The sequence below is a fragment of the Astyanax mexicanus genome, chromosome 1 (assembly GCF_023375975.1).
Source record: "Astyanax mexicanus isolate ESR-SI-001 chromosome 1, AstMex3_surface, whole genome shotgun sequence".
NCBI lineage: Eukaryota > Metazoa > Chordata > Actinopteri > Characiformes > Acestrorhamphidae > Astyanax > Astyanax mexicanus.
The window spans coordinates 105,995,533-106,016,624 of record NC_064408.1 but is presented as its reverse complement, the minus strand read 5'-3'; the positions used below and the strand labels follow the sequence as shown (position 1 = coordinate 106,016,624).

The 21,092-nt window shown below is 35.5% G+C and overlaps 1 protein-coding gene across 2 annotated transcripts in view; it reads right to left on the bottom strand.

The window, feature by feature from the left end:
* The window catches only part of cdh19 (cadherin 19, type 2), a 65,309-nt gene that overhangs the window by 7,291 nt on the left and 36,926 nt on the right, over positions 1-21,092 (bottom strand). For both annotated transcript variants that reach the window (XM_022680293.2, XM_049463575.1), the window contains exons 6-11: positions 18,045-18,232; positions 11,370-11,623; positions 7,565-7,701; positions 3,888-4,009; positions 2,957-3,074; positions 913-1,164 (exon numbers count right to left, since the gene is read on the bottom strand). In XM_022680293.2, the coding sequence (XP_022536014.2) occupies positions 913-1,164; positions 2,957-3,074; positions 3,888-4,009; positions 7,565-7,701; positions 11,370-11,623; positions 18,045-18,232 (1,071 nt within the window). The remainder of the gene's footprint in view (positions 1-912; positions 1,165-2,956; positions 3,075-3,887; positions 4,010-7,564; positions 7,702-11,369; positions 11,624-18,044; positions 18,233-21,092) is intronic.

Sequence of the window (21,092 nt, the reverse complement as noted above, 5' to 3'; positions counted from 1 at the left end):
CTCCTTCACTCCTCTATCCCCGTATTTCCCTTCGACCTCCTTTAAGCCCTATATAAAAATGTTTTTTACCTTTAACTTCTATTATTTTTGTACTTGACTATTTGTTGGACAAAAGCGTCTGCCAAATGTAATGTAATGTAATGTAATGTAAATACCCAAAATACTGATTACCCAAGGGAATGTAGCCTGAGTAGGCACAACTCCAATTTATGGCAATTTAGGGGTGGGGGAGAATACACATTATGCAAATAAAGGATGTCGGGGCGGAAATATCGGAAAGATGTAACATACTGAGAAGTGGTAGATTTTTAAAATGACTGCAAATTGTTGCTTCATATTTATTGAGCAGATTGGAAATGTTACATTCCACAGTCTATTATCAGGTACAATTTAGAATTTGTGTGGCAGATTTTAAGTGTTATATGAATTGATGTGTTTTCACAATGGTGTTTAGTCTCACATTAAAGCAGAAAAACATCTGGGAAATGTATAAAATATAAAAATAAAAATTATATTTTATAAAATACATTGTGTTTTACAGTTTTTTTAATGTAACATTATTAAACCATTTTTTTACTGTATGGTTGTACTGTGAAAATAATACAACAGCAGCAATTGGTTACAGGGAGCACATTACTTCTACAGAAGCTTTCAAATATCCCATTTTAAATCCATAGGTATTAATATGGAGTTGGTGCTCTTTGGCTGCTCAAGCAGCAGGTGTTTGGTGTTCTGCAGTTACGGAATCAGCAGAGCTTTGAACAGAGGCTTTAATGCACTATGGTTAGACTCCTCATAGCAAATAAAAACAACTGGCCCTGCTGTTCCACTGCTTTCTGAAGTCACTAATCTAGGCTACAGATGGTTGTTTTATTTATTTATTTATTTATTTATTTTGACATTGTAGCTTACCTATGAGTGTGATGATGCACACAGACAGTCCCAGTAGTGTCTGTGTACTGAGGCCCATAGACAGTGCCAGTGCTTCCACCCCTCCTGATGGGCAGTGTCCTGCAGGCTGACAGGAGCACACGCTGATAGTGAGGGTACTCGTGCTGGAGAGGGCGGGGGAGCCGCTGTCCGTTATGACAACTGGAAGTTGATAGTGTGTCCGGTCACGACGGGTAAACGAGCTCCGACGTGTCAGAATACCTGCAGTGTTATCTGTGACAAACAGAGATAAGTGCTTTAAATAAATGACTTAATATGCATGTAAAACATTTTAAAGGGAAACAATTTAAGATTTACATCAAAATACTTAAAATACAAAATACCTAACAAAGAAAGTAATTGGAGTATTAATAATTATTCTGAACTAATTACCAGGTCTACTTAACCTGGATGTGTTAATCCAGGCTTATACATTGCAGTCTTAGCCTGGGGCTTCAATTCAAATATTTTAGGTTAGTTTCCTAAACAGGGATTAGGCCTAGCCATAGACTATATGTTTACTGTCCAATGAAAACATGTATGTCCAAAACAGCAAGAGAGAGATAAAAACTTTCAAGGGAAGTGAATGAAAGAAATTTTAAAACAATGTAGTAAACAAAAAATCAACAAAAATGTAGAGAATTTTGTTTTTCATTGAACAGCGACCTTTCAATTGAATATCTCCATTATACACTGCCTGGCCAAAAAAAAGTCATCACCTGGATTTAAGTAAGTAAATGATGTGGGGTTGATGCTGCAGTTGGTCAGGTTTAGGTTCAGCAACAGTATGTGCTGAAAGAATGAGGTCAGCTGACTACCTCCATTAATGATTTTTTTTTCCCCTGATGACACGAGCATATTCCAAGATGACAATGTCAGGATTCATGGTGCTGGAATTGTGAAAAAGTGATTCAAGGAGCATGATATCATCATTTTCACACATGGATTGAGAGAGTTCACCAGAGTCCAGATCTTAACCTCTAAATCTTTGGGATGTGCTGGAGAAGACTTTGTGCAGTGGTCACACTCTACTATTATCAATGCTGCAAAATCTTGGTGTGAAACTAACTGGATTAAAATAAATCTTGTGACATTGCAGAAGCTTATTAAAACAATGCCACAGAGAATGTATGCCGCAATCAAAGCTAAAGGCGGTTCAACCAAATATAAGAGTGTGACCTTTTTTTTGGCTAACAGTGTATATTCTGTGCAGTTTAAGGCTAGGCTTAATACCTATCTAGGAAACTGACCCATTGAGTAAATGGACATTCCTCAGTGTCTCACCATGTTGAGCAACTGAACACAAAATATGCATAGTTTGAGCAACTTTATAAAAGGAGCTTTATTAATGTAAGCAAACAACAAACCATTTTTTCACTGCACAATTATGTTAAATTTCCTACATGATTGTAGGATCCTGAACAAACCATGTAGATAACTTTTAGATTTTGGCTAAACAAGTTGCTAAATAGCAGGCTAACACTAGTGAGCTAATATGAACAAGCTAGATGACTTGTAAATGCATAGACAGATACAATCATTGTTGCTGGTATGTGAGTTTTTAAATATGCGTGATTCTAGCAAGCTACTGTAAGTTGCATTATAAGGCTTGAATGGAGCTGCTTGGCTTGGAAACCCATTCTAATGAAGCAGTCTGCATGAATACTGTAGGTGCTTGGTTTTATATACCTGTGCACATGGAAGCGATTGGAACTTCAATGGAGGTCAATGATTTGAATGAGTAAGCAAATACTTGGAAATATAGTGTAGTTAAATACTAAAACTTGTTTAGCTTAAAAGGCGATCTGATATTTTGAGGCAGTGCGATGTATCAATATTTTTAATATAGTTTTCTTGTCAAATTACCGAGATCCCAGTCGTATGTGTATATTGCTGCAGCCCAAAGGAAAACATGTATCTCCCAGATAGTAACTTTACAGAGTAGTAAAATACTATAGTTGACTATGGCTCATGCATAATGTTAAAATATATGAGTTAGGTGATATAAGTTAAAGTTGTACTGCACCTTGGTTGTCTCTGATGGTGAAGTTGGGGTTGATGTGTTTATCTGGTAACATAGAGAAATAAAAGTGGTGGCCTTCCGATGGGTCATCTGCATCCACCGCACTGATGATCTGGATCAGCTTCAGAGAGAAACACTGGTTACTGCAAACCTGCAACTCTTGACACGCTTTCAGCTCCTTCTAAATCGCCCTGCACCAAGTAACTTCCTGCCAATGGAGATTCATCAGCATTTGTCTCTGTGTACAACAGTGTACACATGTAAGCCTGAGCCAATCTGAGACTGTATTGTTTATCTGACCTTGATATGATATAGAGCTTACACCTTGGAGTTCCACCTTTATCCGCGCAGCTCGCCGAGTACAAGCCGATTGCCAGATAAATGCGGCGGGATCGCTGCCAGGGGTTCACGCGTGCTATTGATCCTGATGCCCGATCCACCACGCCTGCTCTAATTGATCATTTGTGGCATGAAGACAATGTCTGGCGCGCTGAGTTTTAGTAACACGTAGAATATAAATTGGGAAACAGGGGCTTAAGTAAAGTCTACAGCTCTGGCTGGTCATACCCATGGGGCTTAGCCTGACAAAGTATGAACAAGCGTTCACAGCGCTTTACGAAGCCTAGAGCTGAGTGGGCCAGTGTTGAAATACATCCCCCCCCCAGTGTGCTCATTCATCCTTGATTTTACTTCTTTGTGCTGGTAAATGCGGCCTATTGAATGAAGCGGTTCTTTAGAAGTGAGGGGCTTGACCGAACGCAGACAGACTGGAAAATCCACTGCATACTTCACACACTGTGAGTGTAGCACTTCGCCTAAAACCCCAGAAAAGCTGCAATTCCCCAAGAATGTCCCTTGTGTGATTTTCCAATAAATGTCAGTGTGTGTGTGTTTCTCTGTGTGTGTGTCTGTGTGTGTGCTACCTCCACCTTACCTCTCCTGCCTCTGTGCCCTCACACACGTAGGGCTGGTAGTCCCTGGACAGTGTGGGGATGTTGTCATTGATGTCCAGGACTTTGATGGCGACAAACACTGAGGATGAGAGCTGATTCTCCTCTGAAACAAACAAACAAACAGATAAATAAATTCCAGACAGACAGTCAATCTGAATGTAAAACTTAGTTTGGACAGTGCCTAGAGGCACAATTTCACTTTTCATCTCAACAAGTATGGCTCTGTTTGACAAATTGGAGATTGACAGTGCTCTAGAATATACAGTATCAGAGTTTGGTACCTGGAACTGCAGACATCCTCCCCATTTCTCCCATTTCTGTGGGATTTTCATGCAACCATTATTTTTTTTACAACAATGCATCAGTTTAATATACGGTTCAAATACAAAGTATATAGAATCCACAATGCCTGCATGGATTGCTCATGGTGGACAAAAGACATGTTGAGATAATGCAGATGGTTTTTTTAAATTCTTTTTATCTTATTGTTAAATAATTAAGAGACCAATTCAGTTTTTGAATCAGTTTCTCTGATTGTTGCTATTTATAGGTATATGTTTGGGTAAAATGAACATTGTTGTTTTATTCTATAAACTACAGGCAACATTTCTCCCAAATTCCAAATATAAATATTGAATTGATATTTGTTTTAGAGAATGAGAAATGGTTGAAATAACAAAAAAGATGCGTTTTCAGACCCCAAAAATTGCAAAGAAAACAAGTTCATATTCATAAGGTTTTAAGAATTTAGAAATCAATATTGAATTTAATAACCCTGGTTTTTAATTACCGTTTTCATGCATATTGGTATGTTCTCCTCCACCAGTCTTACACACTGCTTTTGGATAACTTTATGCCACTCCTGGTGCAAAAAATTAAGCAGTTCAGCTTGGTTGCAGATGGCTTGGATTATGTTCCAGAGGTTTTTAATTTGGTAAAAGCTAAGAAACTTTTTTTCATTTTTATGTGGTCTCTTTTTTTTCCAGAACTGTATATGCAAAAGGAAAATCAAAAAGTTTGTTTTATCCTGTGCTAAAGTAAAAGTGATGTGAATACTGTAGGCTTGTTATACGAAATCTCAACAATTCTCCTGCCAACTATTGCCACATACTTACTATCAAATAACTACCAAAAATCAAATATTAAACAAAAGCATTTGCTACCTTTACCAAAAATGCTATATATTCTTTCTTTTTTTGAATCACTTTTTTAGTGCCAACTACTGGACATTAGATGCTAGTGACCCAGCTCACTCATACTGTATGGGTGTGACCATAAATCAAAGAATACTATAGAATAAAGATATACCACATTCTCTGGAGCTAATGTTCTCTGTGTTGTATTCTGAAACGGTTGCAATTGTTGTGTTGACGGCAGGGTGGTCAGGCATTAGCCTCCCAGTTTGAAGCCCACCTGGCTCATTACAAATATTTTCCCTGTAGATATCCAGTCAAAATGTCAAACCCCTCCTGTTCCAAATATATTTTGTCCAGATTTCACGCTGAGTAAGCTTTCATTTCTCTCTCTGTAGAAAAAATGCCACTGGTGTGTGGTTTATCCTTTGTTATTAGAACTGGACAACAGATTTGTATCTTTTCTTACTACATTATAATGATGTAGGCAGTTTCTAGTAAATTCATTATTCTTACTTTAACTGGATGATAGTCTGAGTCTATGAGATTTTTTAATCCTTGTTTTTCTCTATGTCAGAAGCCAATCAAGTACACCTATTAACATCGGAGTGTGTTCTCAACATTAAACTACAACTTGAGATTACGTGTAGTACTTTGAAGTTATTTCATAAGGTGTAAAGGTGCATAATTGAACTCAATAATTGAAGCAATATTTAACACTCAATTTATTTAGGTAAAGTTCACCCCATATTCTGAGTAAAATAGTTGTGACAGCACTGTCTACTTAATATTTCTTAATAGGTTACAAAAAATTGGCAGTAATTGTTTGAACCATGGTAACTGGAATGGCTTAGGTCCTCTTTCACCATCAGCATATATTCATGCCTGCCAGGGCTATCTTCCCTTGGGTCTTATATTAATAATTTATATAAAGGTTAAATGCCTGGCCACAGTGTTGTAGGCCTTAGGAGCAAGTTAACATTTTCTTTTTATCATTTTGCAAAGTGAGACTTGGGAATTGAGAACTGCGCTGAAGTAACTCTATGCTGGATTCATTTCCCATTTTAAGCACGTTGTGTTACGTCGGGGAAGAGTAAAATTATCTCAAATTGAGAGTTGTCATTTGCTTCAGACTGGAAAAAAGCATTATTATTTTTTAAAAGAGGTAAAATATCAATTTCTAGAAGAGCCTCTTGAGTCTCTAAAGTCTATTTGATGGTCACTCATATAAACTGAAAATTAGTTGATTTCAACAAGGTGTGAGGCAAACGTATGACCATTTATGCATGTTATTTATATTTATACTTTATAGTCATTATAGGCCCTGCTAACATCTGACACTAACATGCATCTTAAGTTATTGTATAACAAGTGACTGGCAAAGCATATACTGTAGCCTAATTGATTGAATGCATCTCTGTTGACCTTGCCAGTGACCACGGTGTATCCACCACAGATTTATTGGTTGCCTCCATAAGTAAAAAGCAGGACTCATCAATGAAGATAACCCCCTGCCAGTCAGACTAGCAACCAAGTTTCATTCCTTTTAGTTGATTCCTTCTGGGTGCAACTATTTTGTTGTAATCTAAAATGTACTTTATTTAGCATTGTATTTCTTTTTTTTCATAAAGAAACTTAAATAATCACTTTTTAAAAAATAATAATAAAAGACAGAAATGGATGATATATTTTTTGTTGTTGTTGAAAGGGATCAAATTTGCTGACGTCAGTATTTTATTTTATTTTTATTTTATCTGTAAAACTAATTATTAACTAATATTAATTATACCACATTTAGTTCAGACCCTGCATTGTAAATGGCTGAGAGGCGTTTTATGAGTGCCATTATCAACCGGTAATGCACCGTAACCAAAATATCAAATACACTGTAACCATGTATTACTCCACCACATACAGGTAACTAGCAACGATGCAGCGCTTACAAGACAAACAGCGCAGCTACAAACAGAGCAGCAATGGAACTATTTTAACTCGCAGAGTTTTAATAACCAAAGAGATCATATTTTCTCGTCCATTTTAACTCAAAATCTTTCAATAAACAGCGATAATGGAACTGTGGTATAATCACAATAATACACTCAAGGTTCGTGCTATAACATGTAATATACGAACGCAGCACAGCAGTGCCAATATTACATGTTATAGCACTCTGTTTTGTGTATTATTGTTTAATTATGATGTAATTGTTAGTCTGAAGAACTAAGTGGTTACATATCAAGTATAAAGCATTAAAGAGCTAAGGAGGCAAAGATCTGATACCAGGCGTGTCTAAGTAACTACGTTTGAGACAAGCTCTGGGGTGGGGGGGTTGTCTAAATTGTTATCATATAGCTGAATGATCAGAAATGATTATATTGTATCTATTCTATACAAGACTACAGAAATCAGTCTGTGTGTGTGCAGAAGTATCTTTGCTGGAGATATGGACCTGGCATTTAGCCATATCATACTCCCCCTACCCCATGTCACCCTGTCAGTGAGAGAGGGGGGTTGCAGTCACTCACTGGTTTCTTTGGCTGTGACAGTGAGATTATGCCAGGCTGCTGTCTCTTGGTCCAAAGGTTTGGCCACTGACACTGTCCCATTGTTCGGGTCAATCCGGAAGGCTTTTCTCAAGTCACTGCTCTTGGTTATGGAATATCTGTGGGGGAAAAATGAAAGGAAAAAGTCAAGTCTTTGCAAAAATACTAGATGACTTGCATTGTAAGAGGTTGATGGACTTAATTAAAGCATTAATTTCAAGCAGAAATATACTGTGTATATATATATATATATATATACAGCTCTGGAAAAATTAAGATCCACTTCAGTTTATCTGATTTTGTTATTTATGGGTATACCTTTGGATAAAATAAACATTGTTGTTTTATTCTATAAAACAAAAAAACAAGTTATTATTCATAAAGTTTTAAGAGTTTAGAAATCAATATTTGGTGGAATAACCCTGTTTTTTTTATCAGAGTTTTCATGCATCTTGGCATGTTCTCCTCCACCAGTCTTACACACTGCTTTTGTATAACTTTATGCCACTTGTAGCACAACAATTCAAGCAGTTCAGCTTGGTTTGATGGCTTGTGATCATCCATCTTCCTCTTGATTATATTCCAGAGGTTTTGCAATTTGGTAAAACGAAGGAAAAACATCATCATTAAGTGGTCCCTTATTTTGTTTTCCGGAGCTGTATATTAAAGATATTGAATACCCATCTATAGTAGCACATGGAATGTAACAGACTTGAAATAGAGAGAGTCATATTTGTGTAAAATTCTGCTCAAGGACAAAATTACATTCTATTTTATTTAGCTAATTTCCAAATCATATTTTACTGCAAATAGTTTTGTATATTTTGGGATGTTTGTATAGGAATACCATTTTCTGTTATAGGTCAGTTAGGCAGTGTTTAGGTCAGGTTACTGGAACATCCAGATACATAACTTAACATGCTTGATTCTGCCTGATCCAGTAGCCAAGTGGATCCATAAGCTCTTGTTATTATATTGTATACTTACTGAGGGTATAAACTTTAGATCACATTAAAGTTATAATCAGTATTTCAATCTGATCAGATTGCCAATCAGCTAATCAAAACAGTGATGTTTTCATGCGGATTTCATATTTCAAATATATATATATATATATATATATATATATATATATATATATATATATATATATATATATATATATATATATATATATATATATATATATATATATATATGTATATTCCATAAACATGGAAAATAACTTATCTATCAAGGTTTCAAACTAGTGTGCCTCTACTTGAAAGAAGTGGGTCAGATTGATTAGAATTGATGCAACACTCAAAGACAGGTTAGATCTGTATGTGGTGGCATATCTCTGAATAAATTCTGAATTATTATAAAATAAAATAAAATATAACAGAACAACTAATCTCCAGACATGCTCATGCTGTGACCTTTCATAGGTAAAAAGCAAGACCTGTTAATGTGCCACTGTGCATCATATTACCACATATTTTGTAAATGAATAATGGCCCTGGAGGTCTAATTAAACACAGCAACATGGAACAATCCTTATTATTTAATAATAACATTTTTCTTTTTGCACCCGCCCTTCCAGATCCTGTTTTTTTAATCTGAAATACATTGGAGGATTTTATTCTGCCACAAATTGTGTTCATTTGATTGGGTTGTGCAGGCAAACCTTAGGATGTAGCTCATGAATTGAACTTGAACAGCCCTTAACACTTGAAGTTGTCAGTAGGTGAAGTAAATTAAATACACTTTTAATTTAAATTCAGCAAATATTTTCCACTGACTGCTAGCTGTCAGAAAACAAAACATAAAGTTCATACACATCTTAGCTTTGTAAATAGGAAACAAATAAAGAAGCTTAAACTGTGCAACACAATGCTATTCCAACAGCCACAGTTCAATAATCCCATAAAAGATTTTAACTACAGTGCTGGAAGATATGACCTCATGCTCTTCAGAAATGTTAGATAGCATAGTTGACCCAGTTCATGAGGAAATCCTGAACACTGGAGCTGTTCATGAATAGGTTTACTGGGAGTGTTATTCACTCTGTTGGGGTTGGGTTTAGAGGTCACCACCAGTGGGCTGCCATTTTAAGAAAGAACCACTGTTCATTGGTGGTCATTTCTGTCATTTTAACATCAGCCATGAATATTAATCAGAGGAAAAGTTATATTTGTTACTTTTCTAGTCCCAAACACACTTCTCTATCCTTCAGACCATAGCAGTGTTTTTAATTCCACCAAAGTAGCAGCAATATAAGAGGATCATCCTTTTGTCAATATAATGGATGTCAATTGGCTATAGGTTCATAGCTTTATTACTATTAGCTTCACTCAGACAGTGATAACTTTCTCGCGACGTCTGTGGTGAATTGTTAAAACACCACCCTTTGTGCTGAGCACGGTTCTTCTCCTTTCACCAGCCTCCACTGAGCCAATGACAGAGCTGCTGTCTCTCCGCTGTAGGCGTGCATCACTTGCAAATCCACAAACGTACACAGCTCTGAATTCCAAATGCCACCTCATACTGAGAGTTATTATTTTGGCACAACCAGCGCCGGCTGCTTTGTAACACAAGAGAGAAAGGAAGACATGGAGAAACAGAGAGAAGAGAGAGAGAGAGAGAGAGAGAGAGAGAGAGAGAAAGGTAAAGTGAGAGAGAAAGAGAGAAAGTGAGTGAATGAGGGAATGAGAGAGATAGACCTATGTTTTATTCAGCAGCTCTCATTTCCTACTAAAGTAATATGCGATAAATATGAGCATGTGGCAAGCAGCTGCTACGACGAAGAGCTGAGGAAGAGGAAGACAGGGAGTGGGGAACTCAAGCCAGAAAGAAAATGATTCCTTTCTCAATGAAGGGCAAACACACACACACACACACACACAAACGGACACACACGCACACACACATACAAACGGACACACACGTAAACAATCAAGCCAGAATTATTATTTTATTATTTATTGTTGCTGTTTCTAATGAAGACCTTGGATCTTATTTACTATCATTTCTTAGGAGGACAAATCTTCTTAAAACCCACTTGTGCAGTTTTTACGAAAAATCTGACATTCACAAAATACTCTTTTTTGTGATTTATTCAATTAACAAGGACAACTGGATCCCTTATTATAAAAGCATAGACGAGGGAGCAAAACAATTCCACTGTTTAAAAAACACATTATTCAAAACATTGTGTTATCTATTTAATATATATTATCTATTTATTATTATTTACCATATTTTTCCTCAAAATGTTCCTTAAAAATATCATTAAAATAAAAAAAAAGGTGTTTTAATGTGTATTGGCATTTTACAAAGAAATTCTGTATAAGTGAAATACACAAATTAGCTGTTTGTAACAGATTTTTGCTGGTAGATTTGAGCAAAGTATGCTGTTAAAAAATAAATGTAAGAAAACGAATGTAAAATATATATTTTATGTATATTATATTCATTTTTAACAGCGTGAATCTGACTTTTGTTTAAACAGATTCAAGACAATATTGGATATTTAAAAAGGCACTAAACCCTAAACCATATTCTTTTCATTAATAGCTGAAATATGTTCCTCTGAAGTAGTAAAACATACCAGTCTTGCTTAAATTTTTTATAAACTTTTCCCTACTTACTTTCTTTACCTACAATATGCAAATTAGCCAATCACTAATAGTGCTCTCACCAGCACTACTATTATATATTTATGTAGTGATACATCTGTTTATTGCTGTATTTTGCTCCAGTGTGAAAATGTACAGAATATACAGTAATAAATGCATGTGTGGTTTACCTGATAGGGTTGTTGGCAGCATCGTTATCTCTGCCAGAGACTGTTCCAACCTGCGTTCCAACAGGTGCGTTCTCCAGAACCTTCCATTCATAAACCTCAGCGGAGAAAAGTGGAGGTTCATCCACATCCGTCACCAGGATTTTAATCATCGTCCGGTCACTAAATTCACTGTAGGATAGGAATCTGGTGTCCACGTGGGCGTTGATGGCCTCTATGGCAATGACAAATCTGCGCTTGCTCTCATAGTCTAAAGGCTGAGTGGAAAAAACAAAAATAAAAAAAACAGAAATCAATGGTTAATACAAGGGTAATACAGTATCACACATCAGTCCCTCTAAGAAAAAAAGCCTAAATATTAGGAATAATAATAAAACCTAAAATAATTTTAAAAATAAGCTTTAAAATGATAAATTATTGTATCAATTGACATTCCACTTATGATTATTAGTGCCATGCTCAACCAGCCTCTTCCCTATAGAAACAAATACATAAAAACATTTATTTATTTTATTTATTTATTCTTTATTTAACCAGGCAAGTCATTAAGAACAGTTTCTTATTTACAATGGCAGCCTGGCAAGAGGCAAAAAGTCTCTTGAACATAAACTCACATACACAAAATATGTAAAAAAAAAAAAAATGATGAAAAACAGAGACATGGACAAAAACATCAAGCAATGTGACAACAACATTTCTCATTCAACAATTCTGCAATAGTTTTCTTAAAATCTGACATTGAAATAAAAAGATCTAATTTTAATGTTTTCTGCAGCAAGTTCCAATCATTGGCAGCAGCAGCTTGGAATGCCGACAAACCAAGTGAAGTTTTCATCTTGGGGACTTGTAGCATGATAAGATGGGCAGAACGGGTGTTGTAAGAAGAAGAGGAATATTGTAACAAACTACTGAGGTACTGAGGAGACAGACCAAGAAGAGTTTTATAAATAAGCATGTACCAGTGACTCAAACGACGAATATGCAGTGATGGCCAACTTACAGCAGAGTACAGGGAGCAATGATGTGTTTTAAAAGGAGCATTTATGGCAAACCGGATGGCTGAATGATAAAGCACATCAAGTTTGTGGAGAAGGCTTTTGCAAGCAGATCTGTATACGACATCGCCGTAATCAAACATAGGCAGAATAGTCATTTGAACTAGGGTCAGTTTCGTATTGCGACTTAGAGAGGAGCGGGTTCTATACAAATAGCCGATTTTAGACTTAACATTGGACTGCAGCTTGTTAATGTGTGTTGAGAAAGACAAGGTGTTATCCAACCAGATACCTAGGTACTTATATTCATTAACTTGACCTATTTTATCACCTTCTAGAGTAACAATATCCTGGTGGGGATGGGGTACAAATCCCTTTCTGTCAAACCATAGCACCTTAGTCTTAGTAGTGTTTATTTGAAGTTTTAATGTACAAAAAGCTTGTTGGAGCCTGACGAAGTTATTTTGAAGTAAGTTACTGACTACCTCTGGAGACGGACCAGTTGCATAAAGGACTGTGTCATCAGCATAAAGGTGAATAGATGAACCTTTAACGCAGAGCGCAAGATTATTTATGTATATGGAGAATAATGTAGGGCCTAGGATTGAGCCCTGAGGGACACCCTTAGTAACCAAATGTGACTCTGAGAGGAAATGTTCTGACCTAACTCGCTGGACTCTACCTATAAGGTAACTAGCAAACCATGCCAAAGACTGTTCTGAAACTCCAATACTGCACAACCTATCAAGAAGAATCGAGTGGTCTACAGTATCAAAAGCTTTAGCTAAATCTATAAAAATAGCTGCGCAAGATTGTTTTTTATCCAAAGCAGAAATAATGTCATTAAGAACTTTAAGGGAGGCAGTAACACAGCCATGACCTTGTCTAAAACCGGACTGGGCATAAGACAGAATATTAAAAGTATCCATGTATTTTGTAAGATGTTTGTTTACAATTTTTTCAAACACCTTTGACAGACAAGGCAAAAGAGATATTGGTCTGTAACAGTTCGGGTCAGTCCGATCTCCTCCCTTAAAAAGTGGTTGTATTAGTGCTGCTTTCCATGCCTGTGGGAATTCGGCTGTATGAAGGGACAGATTAAAGCATAAAGCATTACTTTCACAAAATCACAGAATATTCATAAGAAAACCAAAGATAAAACAACAACAACATTTCTTATACCCTTACATTTTTTATGGTCTTTTTAGAATTTCCTATTTTTATTAAATATTGATTTAAAATTTGGATTTATTTATTCATTTATTTATTTTGTTCCGTATTATTTCTTACTAAATGTTTTCAATCCCTTTTAAACTGTAAATGCTCAGCTGTATTGTAAATAAGTGTCACCCTCAATATATTCCCAAGTGAAAATATAGGTCGATTGATTGATTGACATTGAAAAAGTAATTCTAAACATTTTTCCTGCTCATCTGTAGGTTATCTTTTTCATGTGCTGTAATTTACAGACTGTTTCTACTGTATAATCCAATGTCCATATTCCAATGAATATGCTTCAGACATTTATATTACGCAGTTGTACAATCCCTTACATTTTTATGGCCTTTTTAGAATTTCCTATTTTTATTAAATGTTGATTTAAATTATTTATTTATTTATTTATGTGTTTATTTATTTTTTATTTATTTAATATTTTGTTCTTGATTATTTCTAATTTCTTATTAAATGTTTTCATCACATTTTAAATTGTAAATTCTCTGCATTGTAAATAAGAGTCACCCTCGATGTATTTCCAAGTAAAAATAATTGATTGATTGATTGATTGATTGATTGATTGATTTGACATTGAAACTGTACTTATAAACATTTAACTTGCTTATCTGTAGTTTATCTTTTGTGCTGTAAATTACAGACTGTTTCTATAATTCAATGTCAGATAAATATGCTTCAGACCTTTATATTATGCTGTTGTAGAACTTATCAGGTATCACGCATTTGTCCAATTTAAAATAGTCTACTGATATTGGCTCCATGCTGAAACTTGGTACTTTATCAGTTCTATTTCATTACATTGTGTTTCCTTAATCTGTAATATTTTATGTTATACCGATTATATGCTTCCAACCATGCAATGTAATTGGCAAGATAATGGCACTCAGACTAAAGATTTTCAAATATTACTCTTCTAGCAAATATTATTACACACACACTAGCAAATGATGCGATGCTAACAATACAAAACACTAGCCAAAACAAAAAACAGTGTTCTAATTATATTAAAAGAACTGTAGAAAATTGCATTTATGTAAGTGTTTAGTGACTATATTTCATTTGTTACTGTAGTAAAAGCACAAATGAACACTGAAACAAAAGCTAACTACAAGAGAATTCACACAGTTATTTGCATGCCTTAAAACAGAGCATTTCTGTTGCTAGTCTATACAAACATGTTATGAATACATATCTACTAATTTCCTTCAAATTAAAATTAATTTCTTACTATATGTGGGTTAATTGTGTAAATTGCAGGTTGCACACTGAGTGTAAATTATGCTTAGATTTTATATTAAATGAGAAAAAGTTATACATTTTAGGAAATATTTTTAGGATTTTTTTTTTTTGCAAAAAAAAAAACAACAATATCCTCATATGAGAACATTAGTTTCTTTAAATATTTATACAATATCCTTGCCATTTAAGATTTTTTTTGCTTTCTACTGTAAGTAAATGATGGCCCATGGCCCATGTTTCTGTCTGGACTGGATGCAGAAACTTTTTTTTTTTTTTTTTTTTTTTTAAGATTTTTTCCCATTTTATTGGAAACTGATGGCAAGCTACATGAACAGGATTCGAACCGGCTATTTTTTTTTTTTTTTTAAGAACATCATGTGACCACTATAGCATGGGCAGTGTCTGATTATATGATTATAGTTTTATAAGGAAGAGAAACAGAAATGTAATGTCACCATATGAGGACACAGGGTCTCTAGAAGCCATACCAATGAATGAAACCCAAGATTTAAATGCTAAATTTTGAGTTTGAATTGAATGTGGATTTATTTCATAATTTGCTATTCTGTATTTTTTTATTACCGTATTCAGATTTTCAACAATGAACTTCAGCTCTACAAATAATGTGCAGTTCTTAAAAGTTTGTATTCAAACTTTTGACCCGTAGTGATGGGAAACCTCCTCTTCCTCTGATTGCTCTGTAAATGTTTACAGATCGCGGCACAGAAAGACTGAGCTATATTGGTAAGTGAACTCGGTGTCACTTCATAAGGGAGGAGACAAAAAAAAAGAAGAAAAAAAAGAAAAGAAACACAAGCGCAAGCTGTGGTTCATTTTCCTCCAGTTTGTGTCTGATGAGAAAATGGTTCATTCAAACTTGATGAGCCGCCAGCTGTGAGCTAGTCCTTAACCGGTGCTGAATTTTGACAGACACGATGATGCTAGTTAAAAACAGCATGCAAACCATTAATGCGTCTCCCAGCGGAGAGCAGAGCGAGCCGGCCGCTTTCATAACAAGGCGATTCCATCTCCATTCAATTCCCCCAGCATTCCCCAGCAGACACGGCCAGCTAAGCAGGACACATAAAACTATGTGTGTGAAGGGCACTGTCTGCCCCATATCAAACACACCATGGGAGCTGATCTCATCAAACTTAGGACACAACAGCATTACCTCACACACACACACACACACACACACACACACACACACACACACACACACACACACACAGTGTCACTTTCCTCTGTGGAGAATGGCTGATAATAGGGGTAATAATTATAAAAATATTATTATAAAATATTATATAATTATATTTAATATAATATTACATTACTGTAATCATGTACATATTTCCATCTTGGATATAAATGTAATATTTATATTTAGTTATATTTAAATTTATTTTATTTCTTTATTGTATATTTTCTACTTTTCTCTTTATGCGGCATACTTGGTGAGGATCAAAGAAAGAATTTAATTGCAGGAGGGAACTTGTTTCTTACTGTGCTATTGACAAATTTCTCTTTTAAACTTTTTGAATCTTGAGTCTAATAATCTGGTAAAGACAATAAAAAAAAATTACTAAGTCATACATCAAGTGAACAATCCATGTTTGCCTCTGAATGTCTGCCATGAATTTTTTAATAATTAAAAAAAAAATCATATAAAAACATATAAACAATATATATTATTTAAACCCACAACTTAATTATTTCAAAAACAAAAGAAAGATAAAAAAGATAAAATGGAAGATAAAAGGAGATAAAAAATGTAGATAAAAAAATAATTATTAAAGATTGACTAAATGGAGTTGGATTGGTATTAATTGCTTCAAAAATAATTCAGCATGATAAAATCGCTAATACACCAAAAGCCTCACAGGCAACTTGGTAAAGTCAGACCTGGTAAAATTATTGGTAACAATTAATTTTTAATAATCTGTAATCATGCAATATTTCTTAACATTGCATTTTTTTTATAGTTTTATACACAATAACACTAAAAATTATGTACACAAATTTTGGACCTTAAATATATTCTCATTTTTGTATTATTATTTGAAAACGTCCTGGCCCTGTTCCATGCCTGTCTTCCTCTGTCTCTGTGTTTTTACTGTCCTCTTGTTTGCTTATCTCCTCCATGTGCTCTGCTTTGTGTTCTTCCTTGTCTCCTCCCCCATCTAGTGCCTTCACCTGTGTTTCATCTGTAGCTCCGCCCCCTCTTTACCTTTCCCGTGGTGTTCCCTGTTTCCTTTCCTGCCTTGTGTGTGTATTTATCGCCCTATTTATTCTTTGTTGGTTCTTGTGCATTGTTACGTCCGTTCTGGTTTTGTGTATTTCCTATGTCTAATCAGAGTTTCTGTTTATTGTTTGTTTGTTTGTTATTTTGTTTTCTTCGGTTGTGACATAAAAATACTCGCATTTACATTCGCTCTCCACATCCTCTCCTTGCTGCTATCTGACATCTGCATTGTAGATTAATACTAAAGTAATCCAAACTATGAAGAAAAACATATTTTATTATTTAGCAAACAAAATGTTGTTAAACAAATGTGTTAAACAAACCAGAATATGTTTTATATTTTAGATTATTGGTTTGTTTCACACTTTTAAGTTTACTATATGATTTCTTATGGGTTCCTTCATAGTGTGGATGGCTTAATTTAGAGAGTAGAAAAAATAAAATAAAATAAAAATATAACCATTAAATGAGAAAGTGTGTTCAAATTGTCGACTTGTACTGTAAATAATCAGATCATCTCCCTAAAGGGGTACTCTCTGACACTCTCCTCTGTAGAGAATGGATGAAATGATGTCTGAGATGTCAGGCGGACATTTTATTTATTGAATATAATGTGGACAAAACACATACTATTTTCTGGAAATGAAAAAAAAAAAAAAAAAATTCTTACACCAAGTGAACAATCCATGTCTGCCGCTGCATGTCGGCCATGGATTCTTTCCAAGCCAATTTAAAAAATAAAAGAGAAATATGGGGAGAGGAAGAGACTGATTGCTGCTCTGACAGACTTGCTTTTTTTTTTTTATTAAATCATTTACATAACATGCAGCATTGACCACCTGCCAGCATTCATTTGAAACGTTCAAATATAATGTGCTTCACTGCAGAGCCTTTCCCTAATATTATAATATCTAAAATAAACGTAATGAGCTCTGTAATGGTAAATGGTAAATGTTTGCCACTCACTTTAGCCAGGGTCACTATCCCCTCCTGTGTTTCAGGATCCGTATGGACTCTAAAGGTGGCGCTCTCCTCCAGGTCGTCCAGACTGTAGTTCATCTTGGCGTTCACTCCAATGTCAGCATCTTCTGCCATGACCCTGCCCACCGTGGTGCCCACTGGTGCTGACTCCTCTAATGCAAATGTGTACAAGTCTGGAGACGAGAAAGAGAAGATCGGGAGATAAGGTTAAATAATGCCTTTATGAATGATTCCAAGCTTTAAAACTATTGAAGCAATACAACAATTCATAATGAATATGCTTTAATATGGACTGTGCCTTGGTTTCTACAGGCTAACACCACAAACTTTAGCTTGAAATCAAAATTATGGATTATGGGGGGTTGGTAAACGTTAGAACCGGTAAATAATACTGAAAATCTCTTCTCCTGCTCTTCGGAGTTGTCTTCATGTGAAAGCTGAGCGTTTGCAAACATTTCTGCCTGTTTGCGGGGTGGTGTTGGTTAGGTAGCTGTGCCTGCAGGACTGTGGTTAGGTTAGCGTAGCTTGCTTTAGCTTAGCATTAGCTTAGCTTTGCTTAGCTTAGCCTGGCTGGTTACCATTCTGCCAGTCTGCCTCATCAGACATGTGGCCGAGGTAACTGATGGATATTCTTTCCCTTTGTTTCCACAAAAGACGAGCCAGCACAGCGGTGCAATAGCAGTAAATAAGAGCAGTGGTCCTGGAAAATGATTTTTTTTGAAAAATGAAATTCATCTCCATAAAAGTTGTCAGCAGAGGGAAGCGTGAAGTGCTGTAAGATTTTCTGAGGAAACACGGCACTGATTTTGGACGTGATATAACACAGTGGACCAACACCAGCAGATCACATGCCTCTCCAAACCATTATTGCAAATCATCTGCTGGTGTTGATCCACTGTGTTATATCATGTCTAAAGTCAGTGAAGTGTTTTCCCGGAAAATCTTACAGCACTTCTGTCTTGCTTCCCTCTGCTAACTTTTATGGAGATGCAGATTTTATTTTCCAGCAGGACATTTGGTCTGATTAGTTTATTGAGTGTAAGGACAAAAAGGTCCTTACCACTTACTGTCACCATTAACTTCATGGCCTGCATCTCCCAAAATTTTACAATGCTCGATTTGTAGAATGTTTTTATTTCGACTAGTTGCCTTTTTTTAGATGTTGTGCTAAATTCTCTGGCAGAATTCTACTTGTCTTTGCAACAGTATTTGCAAATGATTACCCTCAGATTTATTTTATTTTCTGTTTATAAAATTAGGTTAATCTACAGTTAAAGATACATCAGCCAAATGAATCATGGTCAGGTTTGTTTGCAGTCAGACCAAATTTTGGTACTTTGGGCCAGACATTGGTTCACCACACCTTTCACACTTATTATTTTGGTTCGAACCAAACTGGACCAAATAAGGAAACTGTGAAAGCACCCTTTATCAAAATGCTTGCATAGCATAGTTTCAATGGCAATCATCAAATAAGCTAAAAGAACCTTAAAAATGCCACCGGCTTTTACAAAAGAACCCCATTCCTCCTGCAGGTGCTGAAAGCATAACTACCAGAGTTTCTACACACAGATCTGTCACATGTTGAATAGTCTAAACCCAGTTCTTTGAGTTCTGTGTGCTGAACTGCTTGCTCACAAAAGCTTTAAACCAGCCGAACTTAAGAGACATTTGGAGTTGAAACATGCCTCCCACATATAAAAAAGAAGAATAACACCACATTGTTGTGACGCAAGCGGTGTGAAATTCATAGCCAAAGTGGTTGTCTCAGGAGTGCTATGAGTAAGTGCACTACAATCCCTACAAGAGCCCTGGCAGCTTCATATGAACTGAGATACCAAGTGGTTTATTCGAAAGAACTCATACCACTGCTGAGAGTCTCATCCTGCCAGCGGCAATTATAATGCCAAAGCTTTTGCATGAAGACTCAACAACTCACAAACTTACACTGGTATTTCAGAGCTTGTGATACAATAGCAAGGTGGCTCAGTTAGCAGGAGGGGCTCAGGAGCCTGTATGTTTTTGGTGGGTTTAGCTTTTCAAAAAGGCTAAGAATCATATATATATATATATATATAAATCTGCATTATATGTGATATACAGGTGTTAAAGCAAACAGGCTGTTATAAAGGAATACAGTGGCTTCTACTGTAGAATGGAATTACCAAAAGAAAAGACACTTAAAAGATCTAAATATCTTGTGTTTCTGGAGCTCCCATCCATTGGTGGTGCTGTGTTGCCAAATATACAAACCCTTCCTGCTAATTACCCATGGAATAATTGACAAAACAGCTACATTTATTCTACTGTTCCTCATTTTGTAGCTTCTATAAAATAAATGAATGGAAAGAAACTCATGTAGAAAATGGTGAGAATTTCATATTCTAGTGTAGTTAGGGTTTAGGGCATGGATAAGGTAAAGTTTATATTAGATTAAGTTTAAAATTACGTTCAGAAGTAGGTGGTTATGTTCAGTTTTAGGTTGAATTGTTAAGTGCTCATGCTGATCTTCACTTCTCTTTTAAAGAGATGTGAAAAACCAATTTAGAAAACGATGTTGCGATCTACTTCATTTAAGTTAAGAAACTTTAACATTTTAAAAACCCTTGTATTATATATTTTTGTGATTCTGTAATCAAATGTTATACTGAACATTTTGACTAAAAATTCACAACATTTGATTAAAAAGATTCACAACTGCAAAATCAGGCCTACACAGCAGAACTAAACTTGTGCATAAGTGGGCAAGAAATTAGTGGAGCAAGCAGTACATTGTGCTGTAGATATTACTGTGTTTGTTCATTTTGAAAATACACACATGAAATACTGGCAATAGGACAGGACTGATGGGCGGACAGGAAGAAAGAGAAGGTAGATTGCTAAGGTTTGTGTATGCTGTTTGAGTTTGCCTCAGTAGCTGGTTGTGCTAGCTGTAGTTTGCTATTTAGTTGTTGCTAGTATATTATAAGGTTTCTGTAAACTAAAGTGGAAGACATTTATTGGTCATTTTTTGGATATTATAACTGTATTCAT